The sequence below is a fragment of the Girardinichthys multiradiatus genome, chromosome 13 (assembly GCF_021462225.1).
Source record: "Girardinichthys multiradiatus isolate DD_20200921_A chromosome 13, DD_fGirMul_XY1, whole genome shotgun sequence".
Lineage (NCBI taxonomy): Eukaryota > Metazoa > Chordata > Actinopteri > Cyprinodontiformes > Goodeidae > Girardinichthys > Girardinichthys multiradiatus.
The window spans coordinates 20,426,482-20,453,724 of record NC_061806.1 but is presented as its reverse complement, the minus strand read 5'-3'; the positions used below and the strand labels follow the sequence as shown (position 1 = coordinate 20,453,724).

The 27,243-nt window shown below is 41.5% G+C and overlaps 2 protein-coding genes across 4 annotated transcripts in view; one reads left to right on the top strand and one right to left on the bottom strand.

Annotated features, from left to right (window-relative positions):
• btd (biotinidase) overlaps positions 1 to 906 on the top strand; it is an 8,668-nt gene extending 7,762 nt beyond the window's left edge. Inside the window, exon 6 of the mRNA XM_047383956.1 lies at positions 519 to 906. Within this exon, the coding sequence (XP_047239912.1) occupies positions 519 to 791 (273 nt within the window). The 3' untranslated portion in view covers positions 792 to 906. The remainder of the gene's footprint in view (positions 1 to 518) is intronic.
• On the bottom strand, positions 860 to 27,243 carry LOC124879399 (serine/threonine-protein phosphatase 6 regulatory ankyrin repeat subunit A). 3 transcript variants are annotated; one of them, XM_047383951.1, is made up of 29 exons: positions 18,735 to 19,345; positions 16,226 to 16,309; positions 15,488 to 15,566; positions 13,755 to 13,825; positions 13,041 to 13,241; positions 12,165 to 12,252; positions 11,918 to 12,060; positions 11,724 to 11,831; positions 11,542 to 11,646; positions 10,386 to 10,464; positions 10,148 to 10,262; positions 9,908 to 9,990; positions 9,763 to 9,826; positions 9,510 to 9,578; positions 8,403 to 8,543; positions 8,203 to 8,314; positions 8,092 to 8,118; positions 7,388 to 7,462; positions 7,073 to 7,274; positions 6,870 to 6,957; positions 6,653 to 6,770; positions 5,936 to 6,149; positions 5,759 to 5,846; positions 5,585 to 5,668; positions 5,353 to 5,501; positions 5,161 to 5,243; positions 3,480 to 3,562; positions 3,317 to 3,408; positions 860 to 3,234 (listed from the first exon to the last, which is right to left on the bottom strand). In XM_047383951.1, the coding sequence occupies exons 1-29, from the start codon at positions 18,888 to 18,890 to the stop codon at positions 2,936 to 2,938; spliced, it is 3,300 nt and encodes a 1,099-aa protein (XP_047239907.1). In that variant the 5' UTR covers positions 18,891 to 19,345; the 3' UTR covers positions 860 to 2,935. The 3 variants fall into 3 exon arrangements, with proteins under 3 accessions (XP_047239907.1, XP_047239909.1, XP_047239908.1); XM_047383953.1 differs by lacking the exons at positions 13,755 to 13,825; positions 18,735 to 19,345 and adding an exon at positions 27,128 to 27,243; XM_047383952.1 differs by lacking the exon at positions 13,755 to 13,825 and having other exon boundaries at positions 18,735 to 18,866.

Genomic DNA, 27,243 nt, shown 5'->3' with positions numbered 1-27,243 from the left:
CATTGATTTCCAAATGAAATGTAAAATTTATTTTAATCTGCACCACGGAGCATCAGTCCAGTCCTTATTGTCCTTAGCCCAGGTAAAAGGCTTCTATCGTTGGCTCTGGTTCAGGTGTGGCTTAACACAAGAAGTGTGATAATTGTCACACAATCTTCTCAAGGCTGTGCTTATCCTTATTATTTTTGCACCTTTTTCCAACCATACTTTTTCGTTCCACTCAATTGTCCATTGATATGAATGGATACAGCAAACTGGGATTTAGTACACAACAGCCAGCCAAGGACCTTCTGTGGCCCAACCTCCTTGTAGAAGGTGTCAGTGACTGCCTAAAACTGAATTTTAGGTTTTCTTTTGCGGTTAGCCATAATCATCAAGATTAACAAAACTAGATGCTGGAAATGTATCACTGTGTGTAATTAAGCCATAAAATATGATCTCCACCATTTAAGTTGAATTATTGTAATAAATGAACTTCACTGAAGTGCAGCTGCATTTCCCTCTCCTCCCTCTTACAGGTGTGTGCAGCAGTCCGCTGCGCAGGGCTGGAGGCCAGCTCCTGTGGACAGGAAGTGGAGGAGGCGGAGTCTGAGATGGACTTCATGTTGGAAGCGACTTTTCAGACCGAATATGTGTACCCTTCGGTTTTGGTGAACCGCATGGTGCTGGAGCAGCCTGAGAAGCTGGAGAAAGCTGCAGGTGGGAGGGTGGCTATGAAGCACTCGAAGCTGAGCGGGGGCCTGATCACTGCCTGTCTGTATGGACGAATGTACCACCTGGATAATGAATGACCTGCTGTGGAATGACAGAGTCGTGCTAAAATTTAATTCTGATTGAGACCACGGATGACATTCGGATCTCACATCCTCTTGTGTTCAAAGTAAATAAAACAAATCTTTTTATTCATCTGTAAGTTAAATTTTTACAAACATTACACCAAACAGCCTTCAACCTCTGTCTGAACTTTGCATATTTCTGAAAAGGCAACATTTAGTCATGTCTTTACCTCTTACACACACCAACATGCACTCACACACCGTCTCCAGCACAAACATTAAGTAGTTCCATCATTGCAAGATTCAAAGGGCCCGTTCATTCAGCCTGTCAGTCAACTGAAGTCTGAATCATTTGTACAGTAAGAAGGTCTGATATCCACCTGCTTAAAGATTGAGTCTACACTTGAAAATAAATACAAATTCAATAACAATGCTATCCTCCTGGGAAATGAAAAGGTCATGAGTGACGATCATTAATGTCTACCATGATAGCTCAAAGAACCGAGTAAAAACAAACTCAAGTACAGTCAGCTGGTCCCATAAAGTTCTCCCACGTTTCCTCTGAGCTTGACGACACTTCAAGCTTTTTTTGGAGGAAAACTAACCCTTTCAAAAGAGTTAAAAATCACTCGCGGGAGTTTCTATATACAGTAGAAGCTTAACTCATTAAAGGAAAATACTGCTTTTACATTTTAAAAGGTTACTGGCCGTACAGTGCTTTCTCAGAGGTGTAGTGTTTATGCCCTTACCCCAAGTGGGTATGGGTATGCACCTTAAGGAAACGAGTACAGAGCCTTGCAAAAGTATTCATACCGCTTGAACTTTTTCACATTTTCTACACACCTCAACGCATTTTATGGGGATTTTGTGCAATATACCAACACAAGGTACTGCGTAACCATGAAGTGGAAGGGAAAGTGTCATCGGCCCCATTTACAGCATCATAAATAATTGAACAGAGCAAACGGGTCAAGTAAAGTTGTGGAGAAGATTAACGGAGGGTTAGGTCATAAACAGTTTCTCAAGTTCTGAACATATCCTGAGCACTGTTCAATCCAGCATCTGAAAATGCAAAGCAACTGCAAACTGACAGGCAAAGAGAGAAGAGCGCTAATCAGAGAATCACCCGAGAGGCCCATGGTAACTCTGGAGGAGCTTCACAGTTCAGGTGGGAGAATCATTTTAAAAAGACAACTATTGGTGATGCATGTCACAAATCTGGCCTTTGTGAAAGAATTGCAAGAACAAAGTCATTGTTGGGAAAAAAAAAATGTAGGAAGTCTTGTAGGGGACACAGCAAACATGGAGGAAGATGATCTGATCGGATCAGATCAAACCCAAATTGAAGTTGTTAGCCAAAATGCAAAACACTACGTTTGGCAGAAAACCAACAGCCTGTACATGGTGGTGCAACTGGATGCTGTGTGGATACCTTTTTTAAGCAGGGACAGGGAAGCTGGTCAGGACAACCTTAGCAGACAAAGCAAAAGATGGTCCAGGTTGGGGGTCCACCTCACTGCAGGACAATGAACCTAAACACAGCCAGAGTTGCTATCGAATGGTTCAGATCAAAGTGCATTTATCTCAAAGCTCAGATCTACGTCAAACTGAGAATCTGTGGCAAGACTTGAAATTTGATCTTCATAGACACTCTCCATCCAGTCTGATTGAGGTTGCGTTATTCTTCAGAGCACAACAGACAAAACTTTCACTCTCTAGATGTGCAAAGATGGTCAGGACATACCCCAAAAGCCTTTCAGCAGTAAATGCAGTGAAAGATGGTTTTTCTGAAGAATTGATGCAGGTGGGCTGAATAAAAATGCATCCTATGTTTTTCAAATTTTCATTTATAAAAAAAAAACTGAAAACGATGTATCCTTTACTTCTACTTCACAATTTTGCACTACTTTGTGTTGTCTATCACATAAAACCCCAATAAAATGATCTAAAGTTTGTTGTAACATGACAAGATCTGAAAAAGTTCAAGGGGTAGAAATATGTTTGCAAGGCAGTGTATGAATAAAAGACTATTTCTAAGTTTGAGGAAGCTCCACCAAAGATTATCTGCTCTACTTTCTCCATCTTTTAGTTAGTTATCTATTAAGGCTCCTGAGTGGTTGGCTAGCCTGCCAGTATTAGAAGACTGTCTCCAAAAGTTCTCAGTAGGTCTCCGAGTCCGAGTCGTTCAGTTCATCGTCTGCAGACATGGAGGACAGCGGCCTCTCCGGCCTGCAGTATGAGACGTGGTCAGGTCTCAGAGGGGGTGGGGTATCAAACGCCACACCTTTGGAGATGTGGTTTGATGTCGGGTGATGGTTGATGACCGTGTGGGTGAGAGACAAAGCGGGTATGGCTGCTATCGTCACCGTGGGGGAGGTGGGCATCATTGAGTTGAGGATGAGGGCCAAGCAGTCGGCTACATCGCGATTCGGGGCACAGGCCAAAGCTGGAGTATAACCTGAGAATATACGGAAGAAGAGAGAAAATATATTTAATATATTGCATGTGGAGGCAGGGAAATTACTGAGATGGATGCTGACCATTCTCATCCACCGCCAACACGCTGGCTCCTTTTCCCAACAGCTCCTGGACCACCACCGTTAGTCCCATCCTGGCTGCTACATGCAGCGGCCTATAAGGGGAAGACAATTAAAATATGTCCAATTGAAGCTCAACTGTGTTCAGCTTTTGTTAACTACATACGTCTGGAGAGCAGCATTGGTGCAGTTGATGAGGTTCCTATCGCCGATTTTCTCAAGAATCAACAAGGCACTTGTTTCATGACCCTGAAAGGAGCAGAAAACATCAACGTGAGGGCAAGTTAACAATAAAACGAGTCAAAACTCATGTCATCTGGAGCATCACACTGTCTGCAGCTGCATTGCGATACGGTTCCCTCTTTAAGGTTTTACAGAGAACCTGACTGACTTTAGCATCTTTAGATCAACACAGATGTGCAGGGACTATAAATGTAATATATAATAATATAAATGTTCTGTCTTTTATTTCTCAGTAGCTGAAAACAGCAACACCACCACCACCAACTCTGAAAGCGATAGATCCATGATCAGCAACTGTTACGTTGCAGAAAGAGGTTTATGCCCATCTTCAAATTAACACATTTGTTTAGAACTGCAAAAAATCTTCATGACCCTTTAAATAAAAAGGTAACTACTATATATAATCTGTTTTGTTTTCCAGTTGAGAACCATATTTTTATTTTTGGGTCAATGCAATGTCGCCTTGCAGCAAGAAGATCCTGGGTTCGACTCCTGGCTTTCATCGTGGTCTTGCATGTTCTCCCCCTGCATGTGTGGGTTCTCACCAGGTACTCCGGCTTCCTCCCACAGTCCAAACAACATGACTGTTAGGTTAATTGGTCTCTCTTAGGTGTGAATGAGTGTGTGCATGGTTGTTTGTTTGTTGCCCTGCGATGGACTGGCGACCTGTCCAGGGTGTACCCTGCCTCTCGCCCATAGACTGCTGGAGATAGGCACCAGCTCCCCCAGGATGGTAGAGGTGAGTATAGAAAATGGATGGATGGTTTGAAGGCAAAGAAAAACATCAAAACTTTCTTGAATTAAAAGTTTTATATTGATGTAAAACAAAGAAAAAGTCCATATTTTGCAACCTAATAACAGCAATAAACAACAACAAAGACTCAGTATAACAGTCTCATATTGTTGTGGAAATTATATTCAAATATTGCTAGGAACCATTTAGAAAGCAGCTAAAACTGCCATTTGCTATTTAAGAGTTAAATGCGGCTCCATCTATCTATCATCCATTTCTTTTTCCTCCCTCCCTTCATTTTGCAGGTTTCATACTTACTATCCAGCCTGACTAACTGACCATAAAAGTTAAGCTAAAATTTGTATTTATTGTTGAGCTTAACCAGAAGGAGAACACTGAATATTTGAGTCTGTAAAAGTGGGGTATTTTGACATGAAACGTGGAAGAAACGTCCATTTACATGCCCAATTATCTGTCAGTGTCATCCTTCCCACTAACTACTGACAACATTGTAATACTAAAGGAATGAGGCTGCAGTGGCACAGCTGTTAGCACTGCAAACTGCTTGCAGCAAACTGAGTTCAAATCCTAGCATTTCTGCCTGAACTTTACATGTTCTCCCTGAGCATTTTATGGGTTCTCTCCAGGTGCTCCATCTTCCTCCCACAGTGCAAAGACATGTTAGGTTATTTGGTCTATCTATATCGACCTTAAGGTGCATGCATGACTGTCCTGTGTCTCTGGGCTGCTCTGTGACGGACTGGAGAACCCGCTTCTGCTGGAGTTAGGCACCAGCCCCCCTGTCACCCTGTAAGAATTAAGCTGATTTAGAAAATTAATGGATTACCTAAAATATGTGAAGGGTTTTTACCTTGCTACACGCTAGATGCAGCGCAGTGTTCCGGTTTACGTCCTGCAGGGACAATTCTGTTTTGCCACTGCTCACCAGCACCTCTGTTACACATAAATCAAATAAAAAAAAAAGGAAAATACATGTAAACAGGAAAAATATATATACGCAGGTCTATGGTGTGTCCTTGTAGACGTGAGTGAATACACTCACCCACGGCGTTGGTCTGTCCGTTCAGAGCTGCCATCATTAGCGGTGTTTTGTGTGTGAGTCTGTCGATGACGTTGGGCTGAGCTCCGTGGCTCAGAAGAAGAGAAATGCACTCCACGTGGTCAGAAAATGCAGCGGCATGGAGGGGGGTTCTACAACAACAGAGTTTCATACTGAAGTATGAGTTTGCTCACAAATAATAATAAAAAAACCTGCACCTTATATCCTCTCTCACCTTCCCTTGGAGTCTGTGGTATTGACGATTATTGCACCCAGGGAGTCAATTAACATCTCAGCCACCCCCTCGTTATCGTTTATACTGAAACACAAAAACACTCTGTATCAAATACCTTTAGACGACATCTATCCACACATCAGCATTCAGGAGTGCAAACAGCAGCTGCCTTACACAGCACAGTGCAGCGGGCTGAAGGAGTTTCCTTTAATCTTCCTGAACACCTCGTGATCTAACAAAACCTCCACGCATGCATCATACCCTAGACAGGAAAGACATTATGGCACAAATGTTATTATTCTGTAGGAACTTCAAGCAAGACAGAGATGAGGGCATGCTGAGTTCCAGTACCGTTATAGCAGGCCCAGTGCAACGGTGTGTAGCCCTGGTTGTCTGTGAGGTGAGTATCGGATGGGGTGGTGGTCTGCAGGAGAGTTCCCAGGACTCCCACGTGGCCACAAGCCGAAGCTAAGTGCAGCGGGATGCGGCCCCGAATGTCCTTCACACACACACTGGCCCCTCGCTGGAGGAGAGCCTCCACACACTCATCCTGGCCTGTGGTGGCCTGCAAAATATACATGGCCAGCATCAAAAGAATGAGCAAACGTTCTATTATAATCTGCGTCATGTAAACCACCCTTAACAAAACACAAGAGGTCAATGAGATGAACACCAATGAAAAAATACAAAAGTAAAGATCCGTGTCAAGAGGTTCAGATGGTGAATGTTAAAACGTTACACAATTTGTTTTGCTGTACGGTATATATTTTGATTCTACAAAGAGGCTTAAGCTTTAATAAATAAAGTAGTGCTTAATTTTAAAGTGGAAGAAAAAGCAAAATTTTCAAGTAGTATGAATAAATTAGCAAGGCAAAGCTCAGTGAGTCCACCCCCCTCAGGCACCAACAGGGTTTTGGGATAATTATTACAGATCTTTGTAGCATTAATTAAAACCCCGTTTTGCAAAAGATGCAAAGCCTTTTGCCCTCTACCGCTTCGTCTTATGAAGCCCCATCACAAACAGACAGTAAAAGTACCAACATTAGAGCATGTGGTTGATGGTCTCACCCCACGGTGCAGTGCTGTCCGACCCCAGCGGTCCTGAGTCTCCACACAGGCTCCTTGATTGAGCAGAGAGTACACACACTCTGTGTGTCCATTCAGCACTGCCAACATCAGAGGAGTTCTGTGGGGAAATAAGCAGTAGCTCAGTAAGCGCGAGTATTTCATTTATTTTTTAACTCCAGACCACATTTCTGAACAAAAATCGGAAAATAAAACTCACTGTCTGTTGTTGTCTTGTGCATCCACATTAATGTGTTGATTGTTGCTACTCAGAAGCAGGTGAAGACATTCTGGGTGGCCATTCATAGCTGCAGCAGACAGAGAGAGACGGGTTTCATTTTTTGCAACAACAGCCTACTTCATGTGATGTGAAGATTCTCCCAGTTAAGCTTGTGTGTGCATGTAATGTCCTGATGATGTTACCTGCAGCATGTAAGGATGTCTTTTTGTATATGTAGTCACGGGTCATGGGAGAGGCGCGGTGATGTAGCAGCAGTGACACGCATTCCTGATGGCCCCTGGAGCAGGCTAAACCTAGAGGGGTCCGTCCGTCCGGGCTGCGCACGTCCACGTCCAGCAGGGATGCCAGGAGAACCTCTAATGCCCCACAGTGTCCGTGGTAAGCCTTAAATAAATGAAAAGTAAACACCAAACATACAGTTGGCTTTGAAATACAAAAAGCTAACTGAATTGTGGATGTAAAAGACACTTAAGACTATCTCAAATCTTGAAACTAACCGCCAGATGGAGTGGACTTAGGGGCGCCTGGTTGTCAGAGTCCCTCAGGATGTCTGTTCCTGATGTCTCCATTAACTGAAACACAAAAAACAGTTTACAGATTACACAAATGGCAAGCAATTGGCTCAATAAAGTTCCCCAGAAATGTAATGTGCTTAAAATTTGGTAAAAGGATTGTAGTACAGTTGACTGAGGAGGTTTTATTATGTTTAGAACAAGAAGTTTATAGATAATTTAGGAAGCATTTTGTACACCCTTTCAGTTGGTCTTCACCCTGCATACAAACATGCATCTCAGATGATTTGATCGAAAATGAACACCTTAAAGAACAGAGCTGTAAACACTTCTTAAGGAAGCAAAGAGATCCAGCTGTAAACAGAAAGAAATCCAGATCCACACTGGTCATCTGGCTGCTTAAAATACAACAGAGGTTGAGCTAACTTTCGTGAAACAAGTGTTCATCGTGTCCCGAAATCTGACTTTTTGAACTTATCTCTCTCTTCACAAAAGACTTGTGCAGGTCTTCATCATGACATTGGATTGGATTTAAAAATCCTTTATCCCCAGATGATATTTATAATCATTTTCATACAATGTTCATGAAGTAAACAACTTTATCCTGCCAGTTTATATGCACATCAATGCACGTCAAAATATTTAGTGAAGTTATTCTGCTAGTTGAGATCTTAGTAAGCTTTTCTTACCACATCAAGAGGTCTCACACTGGCAATCTAAAGGAGAAACAAAACAATAACAGATATGAATTTGCACTTGATTTTGAAATTATTTCCACTGACTGCAGGAACTCTGCTCACCAGCTCCAGACAAAGCGTGCGCCCATACGCTGAGGCATAGTGCACTGTATTGTAACCCTGTCTGTCCTTTACTCCAGGATCAGCATCGTTCCTCAGCAGGTACTCCACACATCTAAAACCAAAGACGATGTTTTTTTCCATGCAAATACCCAGGGTTTATATACGAGTGGTTCCTATTAAAAACAGAAAGATGAACTTACTTTCCATCTGAGTCGGCAGCAGCGGCGTAGTGCAGAGGGCTGCAGCTGTTCTGATCCAGATCATTAACACTTGCCCCAGAGCCCACCAGAGCAAACACACACTGGTAGTTACAGTTGGCTGATGCATAGTGTAGTGGAGCCCTGAGAGAGTCAGAAAATTAAAACCAACCACAGCTGAGGCAAGTGAGGGCTTTATTGTCTACTACAAAGAAAAGAGAACAAACTTTCCTACTTCCTTTCATTTTAGCGCTTTTCTTAAGGCAATTTTGGCACTGCATTTGAACCTGTAACATAGTTTTGACTAGTAGTGTTCCGATTGATCGACCACCGATCATTATCTGCAACTTTCCGTGACAAATTATGTAATCGGTGTATGCTGATCAATGCATTTTGTTGCCGACAAAACCTGATCACCTGTACCTAAAGCTTTGCAGCCTGTAGAGGTCCAGCAACTTCGACACTGTGTTAGAGTAAAGTTTGTGTCCTGCACCGCATGCAACAGAAAAATACCTCACAGGGGAAGCACGTCAAAATGTTTCACAATGAATTTATACGGCTTTAAAGGTTAAGCATTTGGCAGATTATGGTGAGTTTTTGAGGCTCATTGCAGAGAGTAAAAAGAAGACACCTGTAGCAGTCAGACGGCAGGTAACGCAGCCCACAATTGCCAACACTCTTCCATATGAGTGTGACATTCAGAAGGCAAATAACCCGAAAAATAAATGAGTTCATCGGGCTAGATGACCAGCCTTTCTCAACCCCGCTACGTGCTACTGGGATGTAAATATTTCAGACGTAGCCCTGCATTATTTAGCCTGTTGAGAGCCCCAATGTCTTCAAGACTGTATTACTGATAGCACATTTTTCAGTTGTGCTTGTGACTGAATTGTTGCTGCATTGTGCCTGCACGTTTTCTGTATTGAAAAAGTAAAAACATGTTCCAGATGACATAGTCAGCAGCACTTATATGTAAACCAAAATATTTACATCCAATACATGTGATCGGTATCGGTGATCGTCAGTGATCAGCACTCATGGGTGATCGGTATCACAATAGGCAGCATAAAACCTGATCAGAGCATCCCTAGTTTTGACAATTGAATTTACCTTCCATAGTTGTCCTTCCTGTTAAAGTCAGCTCCTGTGTTTAAGAGCAGGTTCAGACACTCCAGGTTTCTGTTTTAAAAGATGATTAAAACTGATAAACCAGCGAACAATTGACTACCAGAAAAATGCTGGTTTACAATAAACAAAAAACACTAAACTGAAACAAGTACGACTTTGATATACTCAAAAATCCAGCGAAATGAAAAAAATAAAATAAAAAAGACCCCGTAACACGGTAAGCAAAAATAGTCACCCTCCAGCTGCAGCAGCATGCAGACACGTCCTTCCAAAGTCATCAGGGGTGTCTATTACAAATCCTGTACAAATATGCAGTCAGCATCAATTTGGATGTCAAGCAGGTGATTCTGCTGGCAGGGATGGTCTGAGCGTGACTCTACCTGAGGACAGCAGCTTCCTGCAGCAATTGGAGAAGCCGCTGAGAGCTGCCAGGTGTAGCGGTAACATCCCATGAATGCCTCTCCTAGAATATGAAAAACAAGTTCTTACAGGTATGACCGAGAAGGTGTGAAGGCCCTAAACATTGCATCTCATCAAAGTGGATATTTACTTTTATCACTAAAGCAAAAAAATCTAACTGTGGGAAAATACACAGATGGTTAAATGTCAGCATAACTGACTTGGCAATGTTGGCTCCGTGTTTGATGAGCGATGTGATGATGAGCTCATGGCCATAGCGGGCTGCAATGTGTAGGGCAGTGTTTCTGCTTCTGTCTTCATAGTTTGTCTCAGCTCCTATGTACACAATAACAACAACAAAAAATTCAGATATACAAATATTTAAAGAAGAACAAGAAGAAAAACTAACCTGATATCCAGATAAAGTTTAATCTCTGGAAAAAAACAAAGCACTCGCACCATTTTGAATGAGGGCCTGGGAGCAGGAGAAGCGTCCATGCGTAGCTGCCATGTGAAGGGGGGTCTTACCATCCTTACTCTGGACAGATGCATTTAAAAAACAAGAAAGAGATGTTTAGAGGTAGTAAAATACTAGGACTCATCCTTTGAACAAACAAATGGATCCCTAGTGAACAACACAAACACCCACACACACGCATAATGTCTGAGCAGCTCTCTGCCTTGGGCAGCCATTCCTCCCCCTGCAACTACCATATGGTCTCACATCTTGAGGCTGCTGAAACACTGATAACAGTTTTCCATCACTGCAACCAAAGTGTTAAGCAAACTGTCATTTCAGCTTTCTGCTCAACACTGAGCAGAATAGACATCAGCTCAGTGCGAAAGTATTAAAACATGCTAATTTTGTCACATTATAGCAACAGACTTTCCGGTATTTTATTGGGGTTTCTGGTGATAGACTACAGCACATAATTCTGAAAAGGAAGCTATATGGTTTATGGTCTACCATTTTTGCACGTCTAAGGATAGAAATGTTTTTTCTTTTTTTGCACAACAGCCCAAACCGAGTTACTATAAACAGTTTCTTCATTGGATTTATGTCTGGAGTTTGACTGGGCCATTTTTACTTATGAATATGCCTGAATATAAACCATGCCATTGTTGCCCTGGTTGTACGTTTAGCGTCATTGCCCATGTGCGGAGTTAGTCTTTCTACCACACGAAGCAGAAACTATGCAGAACACTGCGTTTTGCTTACCTGCAAACAGCTTACTGCATGCAAGCTAAACAGCTCAGTTTAGCTGACATTCAGGGGCATAAGAGTAATAGACGGAGCACTTGTTTCTTATTTTTATTTGTAAAAAACAAATTTATTAAAACCATCTTTTCCCTTCACAATTATGCATTATATTGTGTTGGTAATGAAGCAAAATAAAGTTTGTAGGTATACGGTGACAAAATGTGAAAGAAATTCCCCAGAGGTATGAGACTTTAAAAGCTGCAGATGCACATGTGGAAATCAGTAACTTGTATTCTACAGTGCAATGTTTGTATTAAACTGTTTCAGTTAAATAAACGTAGAGTAAACACAGCGTTCTGGCTAAGCTTGTGTGTTTAAGCATTAGTATGAAAGTGTGGCTAAATATTGACAAACCTTCAAGTTGATGCATGCTCCGTGGGCCAGCAGCAGCTCCTGGCACAGCGCACCTTGGCGTGAAGACGAAGCGAAGTGAAGTGCAGAAAACCCTCTCTCGTTCACCTTAGGTAACGTACCAAACAATTAAGGGAAACAAGCCGAGTAAATATGGAGCTTCTCTTGGAGTCATGCCCACTCACTTGATTTACATCAGCTCCTGCCTCGATGAGCTCGCCCACCACCACGTCCTGTCCGTTGTAACAGGCCAAATGGAGCGGCGTGTTGCCGTAGGTGTTACCCTCATTTACCTAAGCGGGGAGGAACAATACTTCGGTACTATTTAATTTAATTTTAACAATATTGCTGAAGCACGTATGCATTTGTGTGCACTGACATGGGCACCAAGGCTTAGCAGGTAGTGCACCGTGCTGCTCATGCCACTGGAGGCGGCTGCATGAAGCGGCGTGTAGGCCTTCTTGTCCTTACAGTCGACCTCAGCCCCACTGGCCACCAGTAACTTCACAACCTCCAGGTGACCTGAGAAAGACAAATCGGCCAGAGGTGAGGAGAAAATCTTTTTTTGAAATTTAATAAATATCATCTAGCTCAGAAAGTACCAATTAATGTTTCTACAATCTCACCCATGTAGGCCGCCCAGTGGATGGCTCTCCTGTCCTTCTTGTCAAACGCATTAATGTTGGCTCCTCTGGAGAGCAGCAATTTCACCATCTAATAGATGTTTTTTTAAATTTAATAAGTGCTCATGTACAGGCCCCATTTGCAGATAGAGAAGAAGCATTGTACATTGCAACAAAAATACTTTGTACACTGAGTAGTTTGCAGCTTTCTTTAATGAATACAAATGGCAAAAGTAACTAAATGCAGCATCTGTACATCAGATCATTTGTGTTTGGTTTGGGCAAATTAAGACAAATAGGAAGGGAAACATATTACAGAATATGATCATTAACACTATTTTGGAAGGTTTTTCAATCATCAGACTGACAGGCAGAGATGTCAGGATCGGATATAAAAGCAGCATTCACCATAAGCTTAAGGTGTTTTTACAAAACGTCAATCCAGAAATGTAACCTCGGGCTAAATTATGCAAAATGGAAGCCGTATATCAATTCAGAAGGTCATCCCAGACAGACTGAAAGACAGTGAACCCTTGTTCTATGGTTACACGAGTCCACATGACCACTGGTCTGTAAGAAAAAACTGTCATGTGTCTTTTTGCCACAATTAGTATCCTTCCAAATGTTTTTTATGTATAATTTAAAATGAAGCCTGATATAAATAAATTGTTATCTTGTGCTTCACCCAACTGGTTTTGATGGTTTTTGATATTTATTGAGTGAAGCCAGAAAAACCCTCAGTTATTTTGTACGTGTGTCTGTCAAAACAAGCTCCAAACAAGTTAATTATTTGTTGCATTTCAGAAAATCCTTAAACCTTTACTAAAAATAAACTGTTTTTGCATTCTTGTCTGTGCGTACCAAAGAAAACTAACCAACCTCTACATGGCCACTAAAGGCGGCGTGGTGCAGTGCGTTGCGTCCTGCGCGGTCAGATACGTTCACGTTGCTCAGCAATGGGACCAAAGCCTCGGCACAGCGGACCGCCTTGTTGCTGGCTGCTACGTGCAGCGGCGTCTGCCAATTCTTGTCCCGAGCATTTACGTCTGCGCTGTGCTTCAGCAGCACCGTCACTGCATCCTAAAGATAAAGCGAGTCATGGGGTCAGGCCGTGAGGACAGAGGGTCTTGCTGGGTGACACTCTAACAGAATACATGCCGGTGTTTGTAGGTGGCTGTGTCATTGTTAGAAGACTCTTTGCTATTCTTAGGGACATTCATGCTTAGAATAGGACAAAGAAAGTGAAAGAATACGAGCAGCCTGTGTTAGTGTGGGCATGCTGCCCATGACCAAGAACAATCATAGAAATTCTTATGGCTTATCCAACATACTCAGGTTTAAATAGCTACATACAGCCTGTATAAGTATCCTACATCGGTCTTTATTAGACAAGATATACCACTTAATTAATGTCTGCATGCATGCTTAAACAAGAGGATCTCCTAAATGGGTTACATTTTTCAGGTCAAATGATGATTTCTCCATGAAAAGGTAAAATAACCCCGATCTATTCAGTAAATTTCACTGTTTGTCACAAAATGGGATTCAACTAAAACAAACACATGAACAAGTGCGTCTGTATAAAACTGTTACCTCACTACAAGAAGCCACAGCACGGTGGAGAGGAGTCAACCACTTGTTATCTTTGGCATTAACTCTGGCTCCTTAAATAAGAGAACAGATTAGAGTGGAAAAATGAAACGTTAAAGAAGTCTCCATTTTATTTGCCCCATTTTTTATTTTATTTTAATTTATTTAGAAAAGAAAAAGATCTAAACATTAAACGTAGTACACAAAACAACTGCGGACAAACTGAATCTACTTAGACGGCTCACTTGGCTTCTAGGAAGAGAGAGCCAGCGGTGCCCTGAAGGCAAAACATCTCAGCTGATCCTTTTTGGCACAGCTTGGGGGTTAAATTAGCCCTAAAGCTGCACCTGTTGCTAGCTCTTCACACACACACACACACACATCAACGCAGTCACTCTACCCCTACTCCTGTGTTACGCAGCCCCCCCTCATTATGTGCGATCCCTATCAAATGATAACTAGCAGGAGATCACCATGAGACAGTTACATCATGATGTTGACAGTGAATTACAGATTAAGGGGCAACTTATGTGAATGAATGACACGACAAATCCTTTAGGGAGGTAACGAACAACGCAGAGCTGGATGGCTCAGATTTCATTTGAGAAGAAAAATAACTGCACCTTTATGGCAAAAAGGACGAGCACCTAATTATGTAGCTTTCTATTTATTGACGTATTCCCAGAGTTTTACTGATAGAACTAACATGATCTTATAAGACATTTTGTCTTGTAAAGAAAGCTCATCATTTCTGTCAAAAAATCCTATTACAAATACAAGTGTGTCTTGCCTACAGTCAAGCATGGTGGTGGGAGTGTCATGGTTTGGGGCTGCCTGAGTGCTACTGGCTGTGGGGAGCTACCGTTCATTGAATGCCAACATGTACTGTGACATAATGAAGCAGACCTTTTGGAAACTGGGCCACAGGGCAGCATTCCAACATGGTAATGAACCCAAACACACCTCCAATGCGACCACTGCCTTGCTAAAGAAACTGAGGGTAAAAAGTCCTGGACGGACCAAGCGTGTCTCCAGACCTAAACCCTACTGAGCATCTGTGGGGCATCCTCAAACAGAAGGTGGAGGAGCAAGGTCTCATCCACCAGCTCTGTGAAGTTGTCATGGAGGAGTGGAAGAGGATCCCAATGGAGACCTGTGAAGCTCTAGTAAACTGCATGCCCAAGAGAGTTAAGGCAGTGCTGGAAAAAAAAAAAATCGTGGCCACACAAAATATTGACGCTTTGGGCACAATTTGGACATTTTCATTTAGGGTTGTACTCACTGTTGTTGCCAGTAGTTCAGACATTAATGGCTGAGTGTTGAGTTATTTTGAGGGGAGGGCAAATGTACACTGTTATACAAGCTTTACACTGAATGCTTTACATTGTATCAAAGTGTCACATTTCCAGTGTTGTCCCATGAGAAGATATAATAAGCTATTTACAAAAATGTGAGAGGTGTACTCACTTGTGTGAGATACTGTATGTATAAGAATGGCTGCGTTAAAGTCCAATCCCAATAAAATACATGAAAGTTTGTGGCTTGTGAAAAACTTCGAGACATGAATGCTTATGCCAGGCAAGGTTTATACACAGAAGCGACCGAAATGGTCACAAGATGCATCAGAATGGCTACTGAAAGCCTGACCAGCTGAGATAACAGATACCAAACCTATAGAGAGAGGACAAATTATTTAAATGGACCGCCAAATTTGTCAGCAGGCCTGTGACGTTTACCTGAAAGGATGAGCAGCTCAATGATCTCAGCGTCTCCAAGGTATGCTGCAGCGTGAAGTGGGCTCCGTTTCTCATTGTCCTGCGGCGACATTACGACAAGAAAAATAAGGGTAGATAATACCTAAAGCACATCAATTACAGTAACATCATTTTTTAATCTAACATAGGTCACACTGGCACACATCTGCTGTGAGAGCAAAATCTATAGACTTCACACTGTTGCCGACCACAGGAAACATGAGACTGAAGCCACAAGGAGAAGAATTTCTTCATCTTCACTTGTATTCTTCACTCTATCAACACGGCCTGCTGCATCATCATCACCCCTCTCTCTCTCTCTCTCTCTTTCAGTGCAGTGAAGAGTAATCAGCAAAGTGGGGCAATAAGCAAAGGTCACGTGATTGCAAGAGGTCTGGGCTGGTGCTGCTGACTCTGGAGAGTTCAGTGTGATGACAGCAGCAATATATATGTACAGAGGGACAGAAGCACAGGGTGCAGGAACAAGGAATGGAAAATAATCGGGTATAAACTGGGAAAATGGAAACGGAACACTAAAACTACAGAGAAAAGGTACTGGGAGGAAAAAGAGGGATATCAGGTGAAGGTCATGCCCTTGTGTCCTGCCAGTCTGAGACCTCCATGAGATGCGACACTGAGTAAAGCCCAGTTCTGAAATACTCTTTAGTTCATTAATATTTTAAAATTCTGATAAATATAAGGAAAAAGATTTCGACTTGCCTGAATGTTGACATCCTCCTTCTTAAAGATAAGTGAGCGAACTTCATCTGGGTCCACGTTAAAGATGGCTCTAAGCAGAGATGGCTTCAGAGACACAAAACATAAACCTTTCATTTTAAACGCAGACATTTTCTATGCTTGGGTCACATTTATGTGAGTTAAAGATGGGACAGGTAACACTCAGGCTGGGACGAAGCCATAGGCCCCACGGGGCTGTAGATCACCTCTTCGTGACAGCTGCAGGATGCAGCACATGAAAGAAAAACTATTTTAAAACGTTGTGGCTGTTTGAGACTGGCTGCGAGCAAAGCTGTACTCTCTCGCCATGTAAAACCAGAGGAGCAGATTAAAATGCAAATACTATGGAAAAGGTGTGTCAAATATGGAAAAGATATATAACAATCCCAGAGAATTTAGACAACTTTTACAAACTAGAAAAGAGGACGCTGAAAGTGCACAAACACAGTCAGGGCAACCATCCTTCACCAGGTAGTGCAGCACACTTAGAAGTACTGGCATGAGTACCACAGCATGCAGCTGCTTTGTAAAAAAAGCTTTTCCCTGCAGTCATGAGAAACCTTCAAGAGATTCTAAAGTAAGCCCAAGCAAGGACTCATTTAATTATAAGATTTTTTAAATAAAAAGTGAAGCATTACTTTAAACTCAGAGACAATCAGGGTAAATTATTTTAAAGATTGCCTTAGGTTATATTTTAGAAATAACCTAAGATATTGAAATAATGCTTTTACGACAAAGGATATTAGAATCCGCTTTTCCAACAGTACCTTAAAAACAAGTTATTGAGCCTTAAACAATTCTTAACCTATATCCAAAGCACAAACTTTAATGTGTTTCACTGGGATTAGTTGTGATAGACCAACAAAGTGGTGGAAAATTGCAAAGACGGAAAATGCATTTGTTTTCAGCTCCTTTACTCTGATACTCCTAAAAAAAATCCATTGTTGCACTTGAAAGTCACCTAATTAGTAAATAGAGTCCACTTGTTTGTAGTTCAATCTCAGAATAAATCCACCTGTTCAGCAAAGTTCTTGGAGGTTTGTTACAGAACAATAGAGACCAGCATCAAGGACCAGGGGACACGAACCATACAGTATGGTACAACTGCAAACCCACCAAGGTCTGGTCTTTGAGTTAAACTAACAGGCTTGGCAAGGAGAACAATAATCAGTGAAGCAGCCAGAAGCCCATGGTCATTTTTCCCTTGTTTCCTTCATGGAAAAGAGGCAAGAAGAAAGCCGTTGTTCAAGGAAAGCCAGAAGAAGTCCTGTTTGCATTTTGTCACAAGCCATGAAGCGGTCAAAGGAAAGAGGAAGAAGGAACCCTGGTGAGATTAATACCAAAACGTGACTTTATGCATTATGCCCGTATGCATTATTCTATTTGTGCAGAAAAAAACTGCACATTACCCAGAACACACCTTCCCCACTATGAAATATGGTGGTGTCAGCATCATGCTGTGGGGATACTTTTCCTTAGCAGGGATCTGAGAAGCTGGATGAAGTACAGAGTGATACTGGAAGTTATAGGCTTCAAAAGAGTTCAGAGAGAGGTAGAGGTTCACCTCCGCACAAGATGACCCAAAACAAACAGCCATGAGTTAAAACGGTCCAACGGTATTTAGATCCCAACTCCCCCGAGAATCTGAGGGAGGACTTTGAATGTGGGACGGAGGCTCGCAGCTGTATTTGCAGTGAAAGTATTAATTCCCTCCCACCTCAATCTGTGTTGGTCTATCACAGAGTCCCAAAAAATTACGTGAAAGTTTAGAAATGTAATGTGACAAAATGTGAAAAAGTTCAAGGGATGTGAATACTTTGGCAAGTTACTATATTATAAAAAGTTACTGTGACAGGTAAATGCTATTAATTTAAACTTAAATCCAGCCTTCTGATAATCTAATAATTTGGTGGTACATTAATAAGCCATACACTCAGCGTATGCCTACTTTCCTGTGCGCCTTCCTTTTCAAACCTAAGCACCCAGTTATGTAAGGATCTGCTTGCTGCGTTTTCAACTGATTACAACAAAAGCAACGGCAGACATGCTGCTATACAATGATGCGACACACCAATGCTGTCATTAGAGACAGCACATCTTTTCTGTCTTCCTCCCTCTCTCAGCGCATAGTTCATAGAGCAGCTATCGCAGCTTAAAAAGGCTCTTCCCCTACTTTCAGCAGTGGCCTTGCCCTTTATACACAGAGCACAAGAGACTACAAAGACCAGGCTTTGCTGATCATTCATTCAAACCCATGTTGTTCTCATGGGCCCGGAATATACTTGTGCTATTTTAGTGCTGGATGACAGGTGCTGGCAGTCCATTGTAGATTTATGCAATGGGACGTGCAAGTATGAAAAGTGCACTGGTTTGCATATAAAACTGAGGATGAATCTTTAACGATGTGAAGCCTGAACCTGTAAAAAACAAAAACAACAACAACAAAAATAGTCAAACTCTAAAGAAAACTGAGTAGAAGCTCCCATCTCACCTTAACATCCTGCAGAGCAGCCCTTCGAGAGACTTGATGAGACCTCAGCTCAAGAGACGATTTGGGCCGAGGAGGTGGGGATGAAGGAGAGGGCTCGTCCTCCTCCACCTCCTCCAGCACCACGATACACACACGGCTGGCCCGTTTTGACCGCATCAGGAACAAACACTCACACGCTCACTTGCATGCTTAAATACACAGTGTTCTTCCTTCTTAAATATGCGCGCAGTCCCATGGCACAGAGGTCAGCAGTAAAGCCTATAAAAAGTCTCCTCCACATAAACAAACGCCGCGCACCGTCATGTAAACATCCAACACAAAATCCAGCTCTGTCCTCTATCTGTCAGTGTCGCTTTGCAGCCCGTCTCCTCTCCTCCCCTCTATCTCTCTCTCTCTAAACCACACTCACTCTGCCTGTGAGGAGCAGTGGAGGAGACAGTAGGGAATTCCTCTGCGTAATGGTGGCGGTACGAGGCATGAATGCGGCAGAATGAGTCCGGGCTGCCTAGCAGCACGCAGGAAGCTCTATGTCCTCTGTGCTGAGCCGCAGCCAGGAACACACACGCACACAGACCCTGCGATTAGCTCGGACTGGGCAGCGGCACCCGGCGTATAAGTGGGAATGCATCGCTCAGTTCGCTCAGACTGCTGAAGCCAGCTCTTTCAGAAGAGAGGGAGGGGGGGGAGGGGAATCAAAGAGTTAGAGAAAACGAAAGACAGACAGAGAGATAATCGTAGGCAGGTGCTTGGAGCTCTACAAAACACAAAGAAATGTAACAATGACTGGAGCAGAAGACAATAAAGGGTGCAATCTGGTTGACAGGCTAATACTAACATCTAAAGGAAAGCAACAGAAAGAAGAGAAGGGTGAACCCTAAAAGTTATTTTAACTCTAGCAGAAAAATGATAAATATATCTCTGCTTAGATTACTGAATATACAGTACCTTCCAAAAGTATTCACACCCCTTGAACGTTTCTGCATGTTTCACTTCAAATCCACATATTTCAATGCACTTTTGAGGGGATTATATGAGATAACTTATAACAAAATAGTCTAGAATTGGACAATTATACATGGTTTGATTTTCCTTTTTTTTTACAAATAAAATGCAAGCAATTAGTCACCCAATAAGTACACATAGTTCCCCTGTATGTAATGTCATCTCAACATAAATCCAGCTGTTCTGTGAAGGCCTCAGAGGTTTTCTTTAGAGAACATTAGTGAAAAAACAGCATCATGAAGACCAAGGAACACAGCAGACAGCTCAGGATAAAGATAAGGAGAAGTCTTGGCAGCACAACTATTAGCCATTCTCCACAAATCTAACTTTTTCTAAAGAAGTGGCAAGAAGAAAGTCATTGCTGAAGAAGAGTCATAAGAAGTCCCACTTAACGTTTGCAACAACCCATGTAGGAGACACAGCAAACATATGAAGGAAAGTGCTCTGGTCAGAAGAGCCCAAAACTGTACTTTTTGTGAGGTCAAAAACAATGCAGAGCAATCTGAATACAACATCACCAGTGTTTGGTGGAGATGGTATCATGCTGAGGGAAGTAGGATTGGCAAATTTTGCAATTGTTTAACATTATTATAACAGAATTAAGACAGAGAGACTGAAATTGGCCATGGTGTAATATTAAAAACATGAATTGTTTGCAATCCTGAGAAACTGATGGTGTGATTTGGGACGATTATTTTTACTGTCCGATTTATTTTTCAACTGCTGGTTCCAAGAGATCTTGAGCATGCTGTGTTTATGTTTTGAAAGACAATTGAAACCCATTATTGTTTACAAGCACAGTTGTTCCCCAAAAGACTTGCAGCTGCAACAACAGCAAAAAAAACAACTGTTTTACAAGGTGAGATTTTCATTTGGAAAATAATTTGAAAACCATGTATCCTCCTTTCACTTTATAATTTAGCACCACTTTGTGTTAGTTTATTTTAATGTGTTTTTATGTGATAGACCAAGGTTTGTAGTAATGATCTAGGGGTATTGCCCGCATTTTCACTGTAACAATTTGTTTTGTCAAAAACAATGCTTTGAAAATCTACCAACCAAGATGTTTTTCGCTGAGCTATACAGATGTTAAAATCTCTGCAACTAGAACATGATTCTTCTGACCCTTGTTTTATGAGTTTAGTGCCAAACCAGCATGGATCAAACTCTCGTTATTATACACTAAAGTCAGATATGAAGCCCTAAAATGCTTTTTATACTTTAGCTCGACACACTTATGGCATTTAAAAAGCTATAACCAACAAAGCTTGGCTTTTAAATAAAAGTTACACAACAATGTGGTAAACAAACATGTTCATTTTATTGTACAGCCCTTTGGTTGGCCTTGCTGCTGTTTTAATGTGCTTTATAATAAAGTTGTATAGTTTGGTATGGTACAACATTTATATAACGTTTACAGATTTAAAACTTGGTCCAAATAAAGAGGCTCTCTTTAAATATTATAGGACTTATGAATACCAATGGATACACAGTAGGAGCGTGTTCATGTATGTGTGGTTCAGTATCCTTTTTGGTGTATCGGTGGCACAGCTTCAAAACTCCCCATCTCATTATAAAACTGGAACAAACAGGCTTTTCCAGGGAATGTGAGGGTAGCTAACAAGACCATTCTGTGTGTGCCTGGCTGTGAGTGTGTGTGTGTGTCTCGGTCTTCTTCTCATTCAGACCAGATCCTAAAAGGAGCCATCTTGCCAGGCCACACAACCCCATTAACTCAGAGGGAGGGACAGCAAAAACGAGGGCAAATAAAGAGCGAGGTGAATTGGATCGTTTTTTGTAGGCCTAAACTCCCCATTTACAAACCAAGCCTAAAACCCTCATGTTTCTAAACCATTCAAGCTGATAGTATAGATTCCTATAAATGGCACAAAGCATTTCATCGGACAAAGCAAATGCAATCAACTCACTGACAACTTCGCGCAAAGCTTTACGTGACAGAGAGCATGTGTAACAGAAAGCCTGCAGGCTCTCCCTGACCTCTGCTCTGCCCCTGCCACATGATGCAGTATTATGTGTGTGTGTGTGTGTGTGTGTGTAAAATGCAATCCTACAACAGAAACACAAAAGCCAGCACGTGTCGGCCAGCGTGTTTTGTCTGGGCTGGTCCACACAGTCTCAAAGACAAAAGCAACACAGATGCTGGAAAGTAGACAATTGGACTCCATCCAACTAACCAGCACCTTCACTTGTTTAAAAGGACAACTTAATATCAGCTGTATTATCTGATAGAATCATAGAGCAACTATGCTAATACGGTTTTTAGGCAGAGCTTGTAAACAAAGCGACGTTTAATCTACAGTATGCTGGAAAAAAACTGGGGTTTTTTTTTGTTTTTTTGGGGGGGGGTGCAACTGTTAAAAAATTTTTTAATATGACTCTTTCACTATTTGGCTCTTATCATATTTCAAAGTAGTTTCAGTCAATAGCATGTGGACAAACTTACAGAAAAACTTCTTCTCCTGCTTCATAAGGATACAGTTGAGCACACACACACACACGGGTACATGAACATCATTGTGTGAAAAACACTTAGACGAGATTCGGTCATTAGTTTTTCAAGCCGTGGAAATGAAAATAGGCCCTGAAAACACTCAGCTCCATAGCAGACGGGTAGCACCATGCAGGGGCAACTTCATCGTAGTAGCCCCTTAGCTGACCCACTATGTTTATAACTATGTTCACACTAGTACCGCAGTCCCGTAATCTGTCAGTAAAACTCCCAACAATGGATACACATGAGATAGCAAATGACCAAAGTAGATAAAATTAAATAAATCTCATTTTCTTTTTAGGAGATTATCCAGACAACTAACTATAAAGAAAAGATGATCGACTATTTTAAGCGTGAATAAAGCAGCAAATACTCCGGACAGTAAAAAAATATATATAATAAACCAAAACCAAAATAGTGTTAGGCACTTAGAAATTATTTGGTTATGATTCATGTTGCAGATGCATGAATGACAGACATCTCAGAAGCCCCAACTACTGTGTGGCAAATAATGTGATGACAATGGGTTCTTTAAATGTTAAAAGCATTTCCTCTCATTCAAGACATTAAAGTATGTTTTTTTTTTTTATAATAGGATGCCCTCTAGAGGCCAAAACAAATCTAAGCTTTTCAAAAAGTCACCAACATCTCCAAAATCGTTGTCCCCATGTCCAATTCTCTGTCAGCAAGCAACACCGAGAACAGTGAAGAATAGAAAGTGGAAACTGATCATAAAAAGCCTTCGGCATGTTGCATGATCTCTGACAATTAAAACTGGTCAGTTCAGGACAGGAAGCAAGGCTCCAAAATCAATGACCTACTAGGCAGCAATACTTATTAGTGATGCACCAATCAAATCAGCCAGTGAGCAAAACCGGACAAAGGCTAAAATTTTCAGATTTCTGTTGACATGTTTTTTCTGTCTGTAAACACATCAAGACTGTATGTTTGATGAACTATGTTCTGTGTTTAATAAAAAATGCTGATAAAGGTTAGAAAATGCAAAGAAAACAGAAAAGCAGACCTTTGATTTTTTTTCCCAAATCTTACAGGGGTTGGACAATGAAACTGAAACACCTGGTTTTAGACCACAATAATTTATTAGTATGGTTTAGGGCCTCCTTTTGCGTCCAATACAGCATCAATTCGTCTTGAGAATGACATATACAAGTCCTGCACAGTGGTCAGAGGGATTTTAAGCCATTCTTCTTGCAGGATAGTGGCCAGGTCACTACGTGATCCTGGTGGAGGAAAACGTTTCCTGACTCACTCCTCCAAAACACCCCAAAGTGGCTCAATAATATTTAGATCTGGTGACTGTGCAGGCCATGGGAGATGTTCAACTTCACTTTCATGTTCATCAAACCAATCTTTCACCAGTCTTGCTATGTGTATTGGTGCATGGTCATCCTGATACACGGCACCACCTTCAGGATACAATGTTTGAACCATTGGATGCACATGGTCCTCAAGAATGGTTCAGTAGTCCTTGGCAGTGATGCGCCCATCTAGCACAAGTATTGGGCCAAGGGAATGCCATGATATGGCAGCCCAAACCATCACTGATCCACCCCCATGCTTCACTCTGGGCATGCAACAGTCTGGGTGGTACGCTTCTTTGGGGCTTCTCCACACCGTAACTCTCCCGGATGTGGGGAAAACAGTAAAGGTGGACTCATCAGAGAACAATACATGTTTCACATTGTCCACAGCCCAAGATTTATGCTCCTTGCACCATTGAAACCAACGTTTGGCATTGGCATGAGTGACCAAAGGTTTGGCTATAGCAGCCCGGCCATGTATATTGACCCTGTGGAGCTCCCGACGGACAGTTCTGGTGGAAACAGGAGAGTTGAGGTGCACATTTAATGCTGCCGTTATTTGGGCAGCCGTGGTTTTATGTTTTTTGGATACAATCCGGGTTAACACCCGAACATCCCTTTCAGACAGCTTCCTCTTGCGTCCACAGTTAATCCTGTTGGATGTGGTTCGTCCTTCTTGGTGGTATGCTGACATTACCCTGGATACCGTGGCTCTTGATACATCACAAAGACTTGCTGTCTTGGTCACAGATGCGCCAGCAAGACGTGCACCAACAATTTGTCCTCTTTTGAACTCTGGTATGTCACCTATAATGTTGTGTGCATTTCAATATTTTGAGCAAAACTGTGCTCTTACCCTGTTAATTGAACCTTCACACTCTGCTCTTACTGGTGCAATGTGCAATCAATGAAGACTGGCTACCAGGCTGGTCCAATTTAGCCATGAAACCTCCCACACTAAAATGACAGGGGTTTCAGTTTCATTGTTCAACCCCTGTATATCAAGTATTAACCATCAGCATAGGAATTCTAAGTCATGGATGTCATAGTGTATAAATACTATAAATACTTCAAGAATTTTCTCTTTCTATTGGGAACTTAACTACTTTTAATTTAACACACGCTCAATTTACTGATTTATTACATTAAAATAGAATATTAGAAGGTGAAGAGTGTTAAGTTTGGTAGGTAGGACAAGGTAGAAGCTCAAGCAGACAAAGAACTCTTAACCGCGTTTATTCATATCTCACTGAGCAGTACAGTAACATCGTTTATTACATTCCTCCATCTTCCCTCTTTTTCTCTCTACTCTCCCCTTGTACACCACCTAGTGGTAGACCCAACAAAGAGGAAAGAAGATGGTCTTTGTTAAACGACTGATAAAATAAAAACCTACTGTACTTTGCAAAACCGTTAAATGACCCATGGTTTCTTTCTACTTTGCTGTCAAGAAGACAGAGCTTATTGTTATCCCTCCAAGTGGTCTTAACTCTGCAGATTCTCGAAAGGTTTTTCAAAGTTTTCTACTACCTGACCATGTGCCAAACCCTATTATGGAAGTGAACAAGTGGGAGAAAATAGAAGACATTTTAGGTCTAAAACTCTGTCTACAAACGCATATAATGAAATAGAAATAAGGGGAAACCCAATCTATCACAGATCTGATACAGGACCCGGGATTAATAATTTATTCCTTGATTAACAACCGACTGCCCGTTTCTAAGCTAATTGCTCTTTGGTAACCGTGTTGTCAGTGCTACAGTATTATTTTATGAGATTAACCGAGATTTAACTGCAGAAACTTAAACACTGTGGACTGTGAAATAAAGATCACTACTGCCACAAAAATAAAAACATTATTGACTCTAACAAAGCAGAAAATGTACTATACTACATCTTGTGGAATGTGTTAATAGCGTAACTGCTGAAAATTATTTAAACCCTCAAGTTAGTGTCTGATTAAACCTGATCATCAGCATAATATTGTGCTCAACTCCACAGGCCAAAATAATGTTGTTTTTTTTGGGTGACCACAACAGAGTTACTCCAGCTGATCTAAGGCAAACCTATCTTCCTTTCAGAACCACTGTGGTACAGCTCCCCTAATTGCCCGCTGGCCAAAATGAACAGCATGGAAAGGCGAATCTCTCCTTTGAATTCAGTTCTAAACTATGCCATTATCCCTAAATAACATACGAAGGAAGAGGATATAAACAGAAATGCTGCTGATCACTCTGCATTAAAAAAAAAGAAGAAAGAAATACAGAATGCTTAGATCAAGGACCCTCTTGACTCACTGGTCATGGTCTTGTGGTATTTAATGTTCTACATCAATAGTCACCAGTTAATTACACACAGTCAAGGTTCATGCAGCAACATTGTTTTAAAAACAACAGCTATCCTCTTGAAAAATCCCAAGCTCAGTCACAGCTGTCAACTTACATTTTCAGTAACGGAAGCTAAAAGTTACTTTTTGTCTCTTTTTTTCAGGATCCTTCATCTTGTCAATTTATGCAATGTTACAACGTTATTCTTTTCTATTCAAGTTTCCCCTAATTTTTAGGTGACTGCAATGACTACTTTGTATTTGGTATATTTGTGCAGTTAGCCCTTCTAATCTCCTAAATAAATTGTCGAAGAAAAGGTTTTAAATCAGATATAACCTAAAATAAAAATACACCAAAGTAAGCCCAAAACATCACGCATCCTTCACTATGCTCAAGATCCAATTATAAGAATCTTTTGATTTGAGTAAATAAAACAGAAATCCACCATTATAACTCTAGATGAACCAGGCAACCGTTGCTCTCATAGCAGCAGCTGCTGACCCCGTGGATTGTGCCTGAATTGTGAACGCAGCTGCAGTCTTTGGATGAACTTCACCTGCTATTTCAGTCTGACAGCCTTTCTTATCTGCAGCAACAGGTGACCGACTGGCCATGTAGCTGCCCAGAGAAGAAGCAAGGCAGCTGACAAAGCAAACTCCTGGGGCAGACAAAGAACCGGCTTTAATCGAGTTAATTTGCGTTAATAACTAAGAAATACGTGGCATACTTGCTTTAATATGAGAGGAGGGTTAGCCACACAGATAACCTCTCAGTCATAGCTATCCAGCTGTGTTCACTGGTGCATCGCCACCACACACAGAACAAATACGCACTCCGAACAATCAAAAGTATAAAATAGCCCACGATATATATAAACATGCTCTGAAAGTCCGGCTAACTTAAGGCAACAGGTGATATGTTAGCTCACCTCCAAATGATTGCAATGATCATTTTACCGCTAGCTAGTTAGCTAACATGTCAGATATTAAAGTTAAATGATAGAAGCGGTACATTAGCTTAGCCGCTACACGTTAATGTTTTTAAATTAATTTAAACGAACTAACGAAAATGTATAATGTCGATTAATTGACGCCATGATTAAAATAAGCTAAATATACTGGACATGATGGTAAGGAACAATGTGTGTGTAAATACTCGAATAAACTGCTGTATCACTTCCAGACGACTTCGCGTTAGCTAACCAGATGTTAGCTCGACGTGTGAGCTTACCTGGTCGTGTATCTTTAACACAGCCATATTTCCCAGACTGAAAGTAAAAAAAAAAAAAAAAGGAGAGGAACTGACAGAGGAGTTACTGTAAATTGACTTCCCGTCGGAGGAGAAGT

Excerpts from the sequence above, each read along its gene's own strand:
- LOC124879399 (XM_047383951.1), bottom strand. The coding sequence starts at position 18,890 with ATGCGGTCAAAACGGGCCAGCCGTGTGTGTATCGTGGTGCTGGAGGAG. Across the intron at positions 13,242-13,754 it reads CTGTGGCTTCTTGTAGTGAG|GATGCAGTGACGGTGCTGCT; the intron begins GTAACAGTTTTA and ends CTTTATCTTTAG. Across the intron at positions 3,409-3,479 it reads ACCAATGCTGCTCTCCAGAC|GCCGCTGCATGTAGCAGCCA; the intron begins GTATGTAGTTAA and ends TTCCCCTTATAG.